This window comes from Clinocottus analis, unplaced genomic scaffold (assembly GCF_023055335.1).
Source record: "Clinocottus analis isolate CAN_PGR_092001 unplaced genomic scaffold, fCliAna1.0.p SCAF_5, whole genome shotgun sequence".
Lineage (NCBI taxonomy): Eukaryota > Metazoa > Chordata > Actinopteri > Perciformes > Cottidae > Clinocottus > Clinocottus analis.
The window spans coordinates 3,591,583-3,605,763 of NW_027176207.1; the positions used below are offsets into that span (position 1 = coordinate 3,591,583).

A 14,181-nucleotide genomic window follows, 5' to 3' on the forward strand; every position below is an offset into this window, starting at 1 on the left:
AGTGTATACCAGGGGTACTCAACCTTGTGTAACTTCTGATGGTTTTCCGAGGACCACCTTTCCAAATAAATGAGAGTAAAAGCACAACATGAAGACAAAAGGAGAAGAAAATGAACTGGGCATTGCACAATTAAAGCTGTAATGACCCGTCACTGCCTGCCATTATGAATCTGCGTTTAATAAACTAAAAGGCAGCGCTGACTCGAGCTAACGGTGGCAAAAGACTCCACCTGGTCTCGACCTGGACATGTGCAGTGTTCGCTGTGGTTACATTCAAACGTAACAGGTCATTAAAACTGTGCTTTGTTTGAATTACTAGTATTTAATTAGTTCTTGAGCACATTTAGATATGAAAATAATTAGCTTTGTAAATTACCCCCCCACATTTTCTTGTATTCAAACGAACCATTCGGCAGTAACAGCGCTCGACTAGGTGGAGCACCGAGTGAGAAGAGCTATCTTTTAGAATTTTGTAAAACGAAAATGAGGCTAGTCGATGGATTCAATCTACAATCAGCAATATTATCTTTTAAATGTAAGTGAAAGGAAGAAATACAATTTAGAAGCTTGCTAATCAGCTGGAAATCCGAGGACTTAAAGAGTAAAAACCTCTTTCTCCAGTCAAAGGCAAGGATTTACAACAACTTCAGACCACGGAGGACTAATCACCGGCAGCATCCTACTGTGGGAACCTTCAAAAGATATTTGATTGTAAATCCCACTTGATTGTGTGAAGAGAATGTACTGAGGGACTCGGTGCATGTCTGTCTGTGAGGAGCATGATCGTCAGACAGGAGGGGTCATGAAGGAGTGGTAGCCTATTTTGGCAGCGGCTGGCAGACAGTGAGACGCTCAGCAGGGGAGCAGAGCTCTGCTCTGGCTTGATAAGAGCCACGGGGGCATAAGCCTCATCTCGCAGCGACTGATCAAAATGAGCGCCCAGCCCCTGCGGACTGGCTCCAGATCACACTCGCACATGCAAAGCCACCATCACGTGCACCAGCTCAGACTCAGAAATACATGCGACGCGGCCTTTTCTCACAGAAGAAGGATGTAGACTGTCAAATCTATGCTTTTAGCGTCTCCCTCTCTCTTTGGGAACATACATTAAGTGCGCTTTCAACCTGAGGAGGGCAGCACTCATACAGACAAAAAGAGTTTGCTCGTTATAAAAACACTTTGGAGTAAACAAACAGTGAAATGTCTGAGACTTGCATGACTTTGAAAGCTACTCTTCAGAAGAAAACACATGATTTGTGTCTCGTGATTGTGATTGTACAGTAATGGGCTCAAAAATATCACCGTAAAAAATCTTTTGTTGTTCCTGGTCGTGATCCGTTATTGGTTAAAACTTTAAAAGAGTAAATCCATAACTACCTGGTTGGTAAAAATAACAAATGGCAAATATAACGTTACTCAGGCACGAAGGGGAGGACATATGTATGTATGTATGTATGTATGTATGTATGTATGTATGTATATATATATATATGTATATATATATATATATATGGAGAGAGAGACAGAGAGATATGTACTGTAAAAGGAACTAAGGAAAAGAGAAGAGATAGAGGGAACATGGATAACCCATTCCTCCTCTAACCCCTTTTTTCCCTTTTCCCCTCCATCCCTCAGCCCTCTTTTCCACATGGCAGCTCCTGCCTCCATGCAGAATTCAAGGCTTAATGGAGGGGAGCTAAGTCCTTGGCCACACAGCGGATAAATGCTGTACTTTCTGAGCGATGCGATGGCGCTGGCTATGCACGTTGCTTTCGTGGGATTCATTCAGGCAGAAAGCACAGAGCAGGCACCGTGACGGCATCTTGCTGGTGGCCTGACTGTCGCGGACAAAGCCGGCTCTAGTTGAACTCACTTAACCTTTGTGCTTTAGAGTTTAATTTTTACTTTAATGTCACCGGCAGCATTGAGCATGAGAAAAATAATACAGTGATTTGTGCAAAGCTGGCCTTACGAATACACTACACACAAAGACAAGTTTCACGTTCACGTCTTCAGGTTTTGGGTGGTGTTTTCCCATGACACTTACTTTTCACATTGAGATACATGGACTTGCTGACATCAGCTCCAACGTCGTTGCTGACTCTGCACAGGTAGAAGCCGCTGTCTTCTTCCAGCACATGCTTGATGAACAGAGAGCCGTTGACCAGCACCTCGATGCGGAAGCCTGAGTTGAGGGCGATGGGTTTGAACTGAGGGACGCCGGCGCCTGTCAGAGGGCACAGAGTGAGAGTCGATCAGGATAACATATATAATAAAATATAAAGGATCCATAAGGTGTCTCTTATCACATTAAATTATTTAGTTAAAAAAAAATAACTTTCTGGTATGACTCTTGTGGTTTCTTTAAAGGCTAAATGCCAACACTTCTCGCTTCTACCTCGAACCAAAAAGCTACCTTTCTGGTGAATTTAATGATGACGCCTTTTGCACAGAGGGTTATGGGCATGTGGGTGAGTTAAATGCTGGTTGTGTTGCTTTTTTTTTTTTTATATCTGCAGTTGTATTTAATCATTAACAAGCCACAGCGCTGTTGTTGTTGCTGCTGCTGGTCGAGCCGGAGCTAGGGTCACGCCTCTCCCCTCACTAAGGTGCAGATGGTGCACTGTTAAAGCTTGTAAACTGTGTCTTACCATTGTATACTATTACAATGTATTCATTAGTGGAGATGTAGGGTCTGAGGGTGTGTTGAGGGGCTAATGGATGTCTACGTCCACGCCTGTGGCTCACTGAGGCTGTAATTAAGAGACAGTGCTTAGAACTAAATGCTATTGTCAGCAAGCTGACATGCACAGAGCGTAATGTTTACAGGTTGATGTTTAGCAGGAATAATGTTGGTCACCATCTTTGTTGAGCATTTTTGGCATTCAAACCTTTAAGGCTGATGGGACCTTCAAAGTTTAGCAAGTATTTAGTCATGAACGATAGTAGTGAGCGGATGATGGTGGTGAGTGAAACGTCAGAGGATCGCTAAAGTTATTACAAAACTTGCAAGCAATGACATATGTCAATGCAGATCCTTTTTCATTTCAAGAATCACTGGTATTGTGTCCAGCCGGGACGGGATCATGTTAGTTGAGTAGTTACATAATCTCTCTCCCGGAGAACAGAAAAGCTCTCGCTTCTCATCTCACAGTGCTCGTGTGGACTTGAGGTGGGTGTTATTATGCGTTCAACCTCAAGGCTGTGGACATTATATTTGTTGTGTTGGCTTAAAAAAAAAAAAAAAACATCTATCATGGAGAAAACGCTTGCCGTAGGACAGGGAACAAAAAATCTGAACATACAATCCAGTGCGATTGTCAAAAGAGAAGACAAGTTCTCCAGTTAAAAGTCTTTGAAAACACGTCCGACACTTTCGCCGATACCTGGAAGGGACAGATGTTACTACATGTACTATGTGTGTGAGCGTGTGCTGAAACGGTACATGTACATGAATGTGTTTTGCTGGACGCTTGCCTTTAGAGTACTCCCACTGGATGGTAGGAACAGGATAGCCTTCAGCTGAGCAGTTGAGTATCACCGCCTTTCCGTAGATGCCGTCCTGGTCCTTCGGTTGCACCACAAATTTGGGCGGAACTGCAAGTCAAGTAGACATTACATTACACTTTTTAATCCCAACATGCAATACATACAGTAGGTCTACTGATCACCAACAGCTGACTTTGAAAGAAATCTCTCGACGTCTTTCACAAACCAATCCTCAGTCTTAAGTGTTTGTCATCGTATTCAGGGAGAAAGATCAAGGACCAATATAAACCTGACAGATACTAGTAGAAAAACTAATCATTTGGATTAGATACTGACCCACCAATATGTTTTCAATCAGTTTTGTCCCGAAAACTTTTAGCAGCAAAAAGACACAAGGGTCTCTGCTTATATCTCCTAACCAACCCGCTTCTCTTCCCGCCTCGCCCGGACTCACCTCGGACAATGAGTTGGCTCTGGTGCTCCACGGCGGCGGCCTGGTTGCGCGCGATGCAGGTGTAGTTTCCGTTGTGATTCAGCGTGAGGTTGGAGACACGCAGGGAGCTGGTAAAGTCGATGTTGTCGATGGTGACGCTCAGGCTGGCCGGGATGGGCCGACCGTCCTTCTGCCAGGTGATGAAGACGGGCTGGTCACCGGACATGACCACGCAGGGGATGAAGACTCGCTGGCCGATGGAAAACCGAGGGAACTCAAATGGGTGGATGGTCGGTGGAACTGAGGATGAGATGTTCAAATTAAAGTTGCATCGCAGGAGTCTGACCAGCATAAGTTCAATTTAGGTTCAACAAAACAAAATGAAGCTCAAAATGTATTGTTTTTGTATTATTTTGTTTTATTTTTTTCACAATGTATTGAGTTTTACTTTTTTATGTATGGTATAATGCCATTGTTTAGCACTTTGTGACCTATGTCATACGTCCATATAAAACACTGTATAATAACTCACACCCATAGAAACTCATTAGTCACAATTCTCTCTTCATCACCTAGTTCCCAAGGCTGTGATTTTCCAGGAATGAGAGAAATATTGTATTACCTCCACCCACGTGAAGCGGCTGAATTCTCACTCAAACAACATGCATGGAACATTCTCTCTCACGGTCTTTTGCTCTCTCTGGGGACACCGTCGCCATCGTGAGAACCAGATGCTTTGGAAAATGAATTATTTAAAATAACATTGGAATAAGCTGCACTTCAGCGCTTATTTAATTCACAACAAAATAGGCATAATAGGCTCCTGGGGATTCCCTCTCGGCAGCGCTGGAATGCTAAGCAGCCGAGAGGCAAATTAGCCGAAGCGGAATGGCGGCGTAGCTTTGTCTACGCTGTGCTGCCCCCCCCCCCCCCCCACCCAACTCTCCCCTCCACCCGCACACTTGTTAGCACGTCAGAGAGAGAGGGTGGGGGTGTTGCCCATTCCGACATTTCAAACCATGCAGCGTCACTGAAGAAAGAAAGCCATCTGAGGTTATCATTGTCCAGGCTCAGCTGAGCGCCGCTGCATATTCAGATGAGCCCCAGATAAGCTGGCCGGGATGATGGAGATGGCGCTTCGCTATCAGTGATGCGAGTGTGTTTTCATTACAGGCTGTGGGTATAGAAATATCCCTCTGCCTATCTGTGTTTTCTGCGACAAGGAAATGTTTAGATACTAAGGCGATGCTTTAATGCGTCTTTTAAATGCGATGAGCTGCATGTACGCCAAATGGAAAGACACATTGTCAGTGTGCGGACTGATAAAGAGATTCAGTCTTGGTATCCAAAAGAGATTAATGATGGAGTAAACATGAAGAGACTGGCGTATGATTCCGTCTGTATGTCAACCTTAAATAAATGGCCTAAGCTTCTTACTTGACACTTCAAGTTGATAATAATCCTGATGGAGAACCTACGACGCCTAAATCTAATGCTATATTTCTAAAAATAAAGTCCCGCGTTAACATCCAGTGTTGAGTCATGAACTGGAACTGAGGTTCATACCTTTCACAGTAACGTAGACGCTCTGGTGTGTGGAGAGCTGTGGCTGCACCAGCACGTTGCACGTGTATTCGCCTTCGTCCACGTCCTTCTGCACGTCAAACAGCTTCAGGGTGCCGTTGTTCTCGAAGGCCCGCTGCCGGTGGTTGTACGGCAGCAAATTGGAGTCCTTGTACCACTTGATGGAGTAGTACGGGTAGCCAATGACGCGGCAGTGGATGTACATGTCCCGCCCAGCGATGGCAGTGAGGTTTTTCATTGGTCTGATGCTGGCAGGCCCTTGAAGGACACATTGGAGAGACAACTCTCTTAAAATGATTTTGAGGCAGGGGGGGTGCTATAAAAGACAGCTGTGCTGTGTTTTGTGTGTTTTCAGGACACCACAAACATGCCGTTTACATGCCTTGATTCATTCTGACAAGCAAGAAATCAAAACATTGCCTGGATTGATTGAGAGGATCCAGACCGGCTGACTAAGAATTCCTCGTGGAAAGTCAAAGAAAAAGGAAGTCATTACCAGTGGACCCGTTCTGCTCTGCTCTGTTTTGTTTCCCTCCATTTGCCTTGTGAGAACCAGGGACTCATGTACCCTTCTAGTCGAGCCTGTAGTGAATATTACCTTGCGCTGCCACCTCTTCGGTGCCGCCTGTGATTGCCTCTGACAAGCATTAGAGTGGAATGTTCCCTCTCTCCACTCATGAAGCTATTATCAAAACCATTACTCATGTTGCCAGCTTTCGCACACACTTGTGAAAAACCAACAGAATAACCAATGGGCTTCCATAGCTCAGTGTCTATCAGGGAAATGGACTATTAGGCTTCTCTTTAAAGCACTATAGAAGACAGTTTAACTAGGCTCTGTAGTGTACTTTGAGCACAAGCCTATCCTGGGTTGCTACTCTCTTTAGCACGATTAAGGAGCCAACGATGTGAGAAACAGTCATTACGCTTTCTCTGCAATGGCACCTGTGGAGATTTATCTTCATTGCTTGGCTGCATTCAGCATCCACGGACCCTCGCTTAAGGGCTGGAGGATCGCCCTATTTAGCCTTGCAACATGCAAGAGTGAACACAATCAAATTAAACCAATCAGTGCACAGAAAGTGCCATTCCCCATCTGCAAGAGAGAAATACTAATAGCCTTGAACCAAGTACAGCAAAGCTTGAGCGTCCCGGTATTACCGCTACATGACAACAAGCAACCCAGCCAACCATGTCCCTGTAGAGAACAGATAGCAATACAGTCATACACGGGAGCTAACACTAAATCACCCTAATGGCGTCCCAATATAAAGCTATCAGCAGGTGTTGGGTAGGATGCGGGGCATTAGAAAAGTTAATGCTGACAGCAGTGACTGATGATAAAGAGGAGCCAGTGCAGGAGGCTATTCAAGTATCTGTCGCATTCTGAGCACTGAAGCTCCAATATCAGGTCTCTAAGGGGAAATACTAGCAGCGCATTGGATGACTAAAAATAAAAAATAATTGCAAAATTGAGTCAGGCCTTCTTTCAACCTCTGCACAGCCGAGGTACTTTAAAACATAGCCAATTCAAAACAGAATAAATCAAGACATGTTGATGTGTATATGTGATGGTGTGTTGGAAGAGTTGATCTGACAAGCACCTCTTACGTTTATTCGCGCCTGGTAGGAAACTGTGCCGGCCGAGTTGTTGCAGATGCAGCGGTACACCCCTCCGTCGGGCACCTGGGTCTGGCTGATGTTGAGGTGGCTGACCGCGTGGCCCTCGGCGTTGGTGTAGTGGGAGATGCGGTGGCGGCTGTCCCGCACCACGGGATCGTCGTCCAGGGTCCACGTCACCCGGGGCTCCGGCGTGCCCTTCACCGTGCACGACAGCGACACAAACTCGTTGATGTTGTAGACCTTCTCGCTGAACGAAGACAGAATCTTGGGGGTGCCATCTGGGTCGTGGAAGGAGATACACAAGCTTCATTTATAATGTTGATATTCAACTTCTAAATAAAACTTGAAATGCGGCAAAGCTTTTATTTTACATGTCTATTCATTCTGTTTAAATCTGGTATTGCTGCACACTTTCAGATATAGATTAGGTTACACTAAGGTTATTAGTATTGTCCTATTTGTCGAATTAGATTCCAATGGTGGATAGAGTGAGTCCAAAAGATACATTATTTTAATAAAAAGACAGATCATTTTAGAAATATTCTGCTTCAATCCACATTTGTTGGTCTTCAGCCTTTAAAAACTACATTTTCACTGCGGTTAAAAAAGGGTTTGCTCTCCTGGTTGCTGCATGCAAAAGGGAGCCAGCACCTGTATTAACAGTGTGGCCCAGCAGCAATCTCACAGCACCATTAATACCATTCTCTTTTCCCCTTTCTTTTAGGGTCATGACGTCATGAAACACTACGGCACACATTCAACGTTTCATTAGAAAACCTCAATAGAAGATTCAAATGTCTAAAGGAAAGATATTCGGTCCGGCCCTAACAATAGATCCTTTTACAAATGAGACTCTATTCCGATTTATTTTCCATTGCAATACATTCATGTCCACTGCATGAAAAGCTAAATCAGAGTGTAAGGCAGATTAATAGAGCTCCTTTCTCTGGCTCCACAGCTCTATTGATTATCAATATTCTCCTTACATTGGCGTGGTCATGGGAGACACTGCAGCAACCCGGCTTGTGTAACACTATGCAAGCCGCTTCCAGAAAATCTAATAAAGCTGAGCTGCGCTGCAGCACTCAGTGCCACATGTAAACTGCATTTGAACATGAACACACAGACGCACAGTTCGGCTTCACATGTGCACACACAGATACATGAACACACAATCGAAACACATTGCACATACAAAGTACTGTACGATTACTGCTCCGGCACACACACAGTAAGACACACACAGTAAGACGACTGTGAATTCTGACCTTCCAGTATGACTTGAACGAAGTCCTGGGCGGACATCTTGCCGTGTCTGGCGAAACACTGATAGGCTCCTCCATCGCTCTTGGCCATGCCGGCCATGACCAGGTTCTCCCTGTTTTGGCCGGTCATGCGAACGCTGTTACTGGGGTAGATGAGCTCTCCGTTGCGGTACCAGGACAACTGGTACTCCTCGGAGCCGGTTACACTGCACGACAGTGACACCTGGCTTCCCACGCTGCCTTTCACCTTGCGCGGGCTGACCACGACCTTCAGTAGCTCTGCAGGTTAGGAATTTCCGGTATTATTTGTTTTGGAATATCACAAGGCGGCATTATTTTGCCAGAGAAAGACTAAAAATGCTACCTGTAGAACCATACAAGTCTGAAGCAGCATCTTTAGCTTCCTAGCTTGCCAGTGTTACATCATAGCGCTGATAAAAGTCAAAGCCAAATGACCACCAGCCCACGATACTGACCTTTTACCAGCAGCATGCCGGCCACCTCAGCATTGCCGTAGCCGTTCCACACCTCACACACGTACGTCCCTGTGTCGCTGGGCTGCGCTCTCTCGATGAGCAGGCCTGTCACACTCTGTCTGAAGCGAGTGTCGGGCTCCAGCGGCCGGTTGTCCTTCAGCCAACGGTATTTGGGTGCGGGGTGCCCGGAGGCCTTGCAGGGCAACTCCACCCGATGAGACGCCATCACCTCACGCCGCTCAAAGCTGTCCAGGATGTGTGGTGCTGAATTGGCGGGGTCTGCATGGGGTACATTTGTTGTCACTTGTTTGTTAGTTTTGATGCTTGTCAAGTAAAGTCTTTTTCTTTCACTTGTCCGGTTGGGCAAGTGGGTCTAAATCTACTTTCCCAAAGTAAAAATATTCTTGCCATTAGACCAATTGTTTACAGTAATTGACATGTTTAATCTATATTTTAGTAAATGCTCTCAAACCTTCGGCAAACTGCACAATACTTAGTTTGAGTTTCGCTCACGTCCTCTCTAACACGACCAACCTAACATCCTGTTTCTCGGTCAATCGAAAATGCGCATCGCCGCCATTTCCTCGCGAGGGCCCGATCGGTACTGTTCATGTTCACCGCTCAACAGAGATGAGAAGGAAGAGAGATGGCTCACTCCTTACCTTCATCATCAGCTGCAGAAAAATCAATGAATTTCATAATGTTTTCCCACCTATCCGATCCGGCGAGTTGCTAGATTTACGAGGCCGACGTGGCCTTTTACTCGCTCTGAGCCATCCTTATTGTTGAGCCCTGTTTGTGTGTTATATCTGCTACCCACACACTACTAAAAGCTAATATGTCAAAAATATCTACTCAGTTTGTTTAAACTGAGTAGATACATTGTCCAATTTAAGAAGGCTAAAAGTCACTTTAAACCTGTTGTTTCGATTGTTATTTTGATAAAAAATCTTTCATTTCACTTGGTGGGATGTCCTACAGAAATATTTGAACACAACATCGTTTGGGTCTCTAGCAATTAAGCGCCACACATAACTTTGGGGGACTCTAAGCAGATGGATAAATTTTTCGTCCTGATTAAAGCTCCCAAATCACTGGATCTTGCAATTTATAATGCGACAGAATAGCCTCTTTGTTTCGACCCTCCCTGGTATTCGGTAGTCTTAAACCCAATCTGAGATGACTCCGATGACATCATGACTTCACAGGTTGAATACTACCCCTCGCGACAAGTCAACTGATCTTCATGTGTTTAAAATCTGTCCCTTTAAATGGTTCGGGGTAAGTGAGGGAGGACGATTTTCTGTCCTGAAGCCGCCCCCACAAACTGTGTTGGCACGGTTCTGCTGACCTTTATCACATGCCATCTCCTCTTTAATTCATGGGCTTTTCCTGTCACTCTCCATTCTATTCACTATGTCTAGATTTAAGCACAGATTTATTTCCATATGGTCCTCTGTCACTTTGCACTATCTTTGAAACCAACCAAAAGCATCAGTTGAACTAAAAGAGGGCATTGTGTATTGTTTACGAGGACAGAATTTGAATACCACATTTCTTAACTTGTCTTGTGTCATTTACATCAGAGAATAAAATAAAGAACTTGAGCTGATAGATTTAGCTACAGGATGTATTTGTCTACGCGATGTTTTTGCTGAAGTCAAACTTTAAGGTTTGCATCGATTGCTCTTCTTCTTACCTGAGACAATGAGGCGGGCACTATTGCTCTGTCGGGTCTCTCCTGTGTACCGGTGGCGTGTCATACACCGGTAGTTGTAGAGCCCGTCCTCCATTTGCACATCCAGGATATACAGGGCTCCCGTGGATGTGATGAGAAACCGTGACACTGCAAAAAAAAATCAATAAATAAAATCATTATTGATGCATGGTGCAATCTTCAAACAAAAGGAACAGTTTTAGAGGAACAATGAAAGCATGAATGTCGTTACTGCCTGTGGGCCAATCGGCACCAAATATGTGACCTTTATGCAACCTGCATAACCAGCCAGTGGTGTTTGGAAAAGCTATCTGTAGCTTGCAGATTCTCCACAAAGAGAACGTTAGGGAGCGTCTACGGCCTGCAGAGGGAACCTTCTGGACAGAATCCATCATTTGTTCTCATTTCCCCACTGACAACACGCTCACCTCAATTGTCTAATGCAACAAGCGTTGAGTGTGGTGTGCTTACTTTGTATAACTTAAAAACATATTTCATCCCGATGAAGGCACACCAATCTGGACAAACGTCCTGAACCTGTAGCGTAACCCCCGAACGCATCGTGTCAACGTCTGCAACACTGCATGTGTGACACATGAAAGGAGCAAACAAAAGGGCTCGTTGCCTCCGTATTTCATCGAGGGAGACATTTTTACAACAAATAATATTCTATAGTCACACTGTGTGTATTCATCCGTACGCACTGGAATCACGAGCTTACACACTCGAAGAGAAGACCAGACAGAACAAAAAAATCCAATTTTGAAGTCTCTTAGCAAATATTTGCAAGTCAAGTGAGGTACGTAGCGCTGTGTGGTTGAAGTCACCAAACATCTGCTGCAGCCCATTTAGCTCTTCGCGGCTCTGAGGCTCTGTGACGGCTGTGTGTTTGTGTAGCAGTGTAACACAGCTCGTTATCATGTAGCTCATCGCTCTCTCTCTTCCTCTCTCTCTTGGGGGAACTCTCCGTCTCTTTCTCTTTCTTTCTTTCCCTCCGCTCCAGCAAAAAGTGCAGGCAGCCAGGGATCACAGAGCGCTTTGATAAGGCACGCCTGCACAGGTCGGATGTGCTAATATCATGCTAATGTTATGCAAATGTGCGTGAACACATGGAGGTAGAGAGAGGTAGTCAGTGTTTATGAGGAGTGATGTGTGCAGTAGCCCGCCGGCTGCCGGAGGTATTTTCATGTCACAGATGACGGAGAAGCCAATCTGAGACAGCGATCAAAGGGGCCCGCCGTACGGTGAAGGGGTTCTGGTAGAGATATCATAACGCACACTTTATGTGTTGTTGAATTACTCTCATTTAGTCCCGTCACGACACTTTAACACAGACTAAGGCTGCTGGCACAGCGCATGCTAGAACAGGAATTTCCACCTCACGGTTGAAAGCCTCCGCCGAACCAGCCGGGCTGCAGTTTCCATCCATCTCTGTCTCAAATGTCCCCACTTTATCATTTGGAATCTATTGGGCATTTGTCTAACATTGTCATAATTTGCATACAAATGTTTGAGTTATGGTCAAAAACGTGTTTGGAGAGGTCACAGTGGCCTACTCGAGTCCAGGTGGACGTTTTATGCCAAATTGGAAGAGGTTCCCTCCAGAAGTTCCTGAGATATCTCGTTCAAGAGACGGAAAACCCCTCCAGCCGGAAAACACAATGAATAAACAAATTGTCTCGACTTCAAACCCGATCAAAAATATATTTGGTGGCTATCTGCTTCGACATTTATGCCTTGAAAATCCCAAGAAAACTGTTCTGCACATCGAAGCGAAACCTTGTGTAGTTGTGGTATGATATGCAAACCATCTTTGAGCTTCCTTTAGTTACAAACAAACGACTACCAACATGTTTACAGATCCCAGTAATGGTGCAATGAGAAAGGATGAATGAGAGCGCGGGGAGGAAACAGAGAAGAAGAGGGAGGAATACACAGAGGAGGGTGGTGAGGATGCTATTGTGAGCAAGTGATGACCTAGTTAGAAATGAGAACCCGTAGATTTGATATCCTGAAGGCAATTTTTTTCTTTCTCCAGCTTGAGGTCGAGGTACTCTCGAGTGTGACTGACCATCATAACCACAGACAAGCGAGAATATTACCACATTGTTATTTTTGTTGGTTGCAAATGCACATTTTTAGAGACGGAAACAATTCAGAGAAAGCGGATATCAAAGAGGGGAAAAGCAAAGCGGGCTGCCTCTTTTCCCCCTTATCTTCTTCCCCCTCTGAAAGTTGTCTGGCATCAGACGTCGACAAGGCAGCTTATGAATGAGAGCAGCTTTCATGAGAACAGACTGGCTGTCACTGGGACAAAAGAGCAGGGTGGGAGAGGGGAGTACGCCTGTGTTTTAAATGCATGTTAAAACAGATGCGCGTGTTTACATGTATGGAAAACTGTAACTGGATCGTCAGTGAAGTTCAGTCAGGTCGGCCCATGTTTGATATCAACGTTGCATATTTTCCTCATTCTGGTTTAGGAAACGGGAGATAAAATAACCCCCCACGAGCATCTCCCCAGCTCAAACCACAACCTTTGCTTTTTGGGATAGAACTTATCAATTAGTGAGCTTTAGAGGTGGATTATCTACTTTTGGCGAGGCGAGCTGTTCACTCCGTCTTTCGGCTAATCCGTCTCCTGGTGTCAGCTTCATATTTAGTGTAAAAACACGAGCGTGGGATCGATCTTCTCATCTCACTCGGCAAGAAAGAAAACGTGTGTGTTTAAACATCAGTGCGTTTCTTCAGAGTAAGCTACTCAGCTCCTTAGAATGGAGGTTGACAACTTACACTTTCGGTATGTGCAACTAAAGTTGCATCTTGGTACGTTTTTTCACTCCCCTCCACCCCCCCTTCACTGTGAAAACACAGTACATCATCTTCAATCCTTGAAGATGGCCACTTCCGGGTCTCCAGAACACGTGTACAGCCTCTGGGTGCTGTCTGCGTTCCCCTGTAGCAGCCAAGAAATACCGAAATCTAGCAGAAACGTTTGTGTTTAGATTGCTATAAATGTTAAGTGCCCCTTGTTTCAGTTTTGCACCTTTACAGTTTGAGATCTCTGCTGTGCATCTGCTCAAGGTGAACTGACAAGACCGTATTAAGACCGTATTAAGACTGTATTAAGACCATTGAAATGAGAACAGAAGTTGGTGGTGGTTTAATATATCAAAAATATCCACAACTCCTGCAATTGATTACATTCTGGATTCTGGATGAGCTTCCTTTATCCCGTAGCCAGCCCCGTGCTCCCTCTCAAACACACACAATCGATTGCTTCACACAGAGACACAGGCCTGCAGAACTGTATTGTATTTGCATGTCCTTGTACAGTAAGCTGAGGGCATTTTCTGCGTTATGCTCGTACCACTGCAGTTATCTCCAACCCCACTGGCTTGTGTGTCTGTATATTAAAGTCTTTGTGTGTGAATGTGTTCATGCAGCACGCTGCTGCATGGAGAAATGCTCAATAATAACGATCGAAGGCTTTTCCCTGCTCTTCTCTCTGCTCCACCTACTGCATACTAACGCCGCCTGAGACACAGCCTCCGCTGTTCTTGCGGTGTGTTGGTGTTAACATGCGAGACACATGAG

The 14,181-nt window shown here is 45.0% G+C and overlaps 1 protein-coding gene across 4 annotated transcripts in view; it reads right to left on the reverse strand.

Annotated features, from left to right (window-relative positions):
• The window catches only part of dscama (Down syndrome cell adhesion molecule a), a 90,188-nt gene that overhangs the window by 22,152 nt on the left and 53,855 nt on the right, over positions 1–14,181 (reverse strand). For 3 of the 4 annotated variants that reach the window (XM_068600200.1, XM_068600201.1, XM_068600199.1), the window contains exons 4-11: positions 10,570–10,716; positions 8,871–9,149; positions 8,398–8,673; positions 7,111–7,407; positions 5,489–5,764; positions 3,944–4,222; positions 3,478–3,597; positions 2,048–2,227 (exon numbers count right to left, since the gene is read on the reverse strand). In XM_068600200.1, coding sequence (XP_068456301.1) covers positions 2,048–2,227; positions 3,478–3,597; positions 3,944–4,222; positions 5,489–5,764; positions 7,111–7,407; positions 8,398–8,673; positions 8,871–9,149; positions 10,570–10,716 — 1,854 coding nt within the window. Of the gene's footprint in view, positions 1–2,047; positions 2,228–3,477; positions 3,598–3,943; positions 4,223–5,488; positions 5,765–7,110; positions 7,408–8,397; positions 8,674–8,870; positions 9,150–10,569; positions 10,717–14,181 lie in introns of those variants that run through there. The other variant, XM_068600202.1, reaches the window with a different exon arrangement.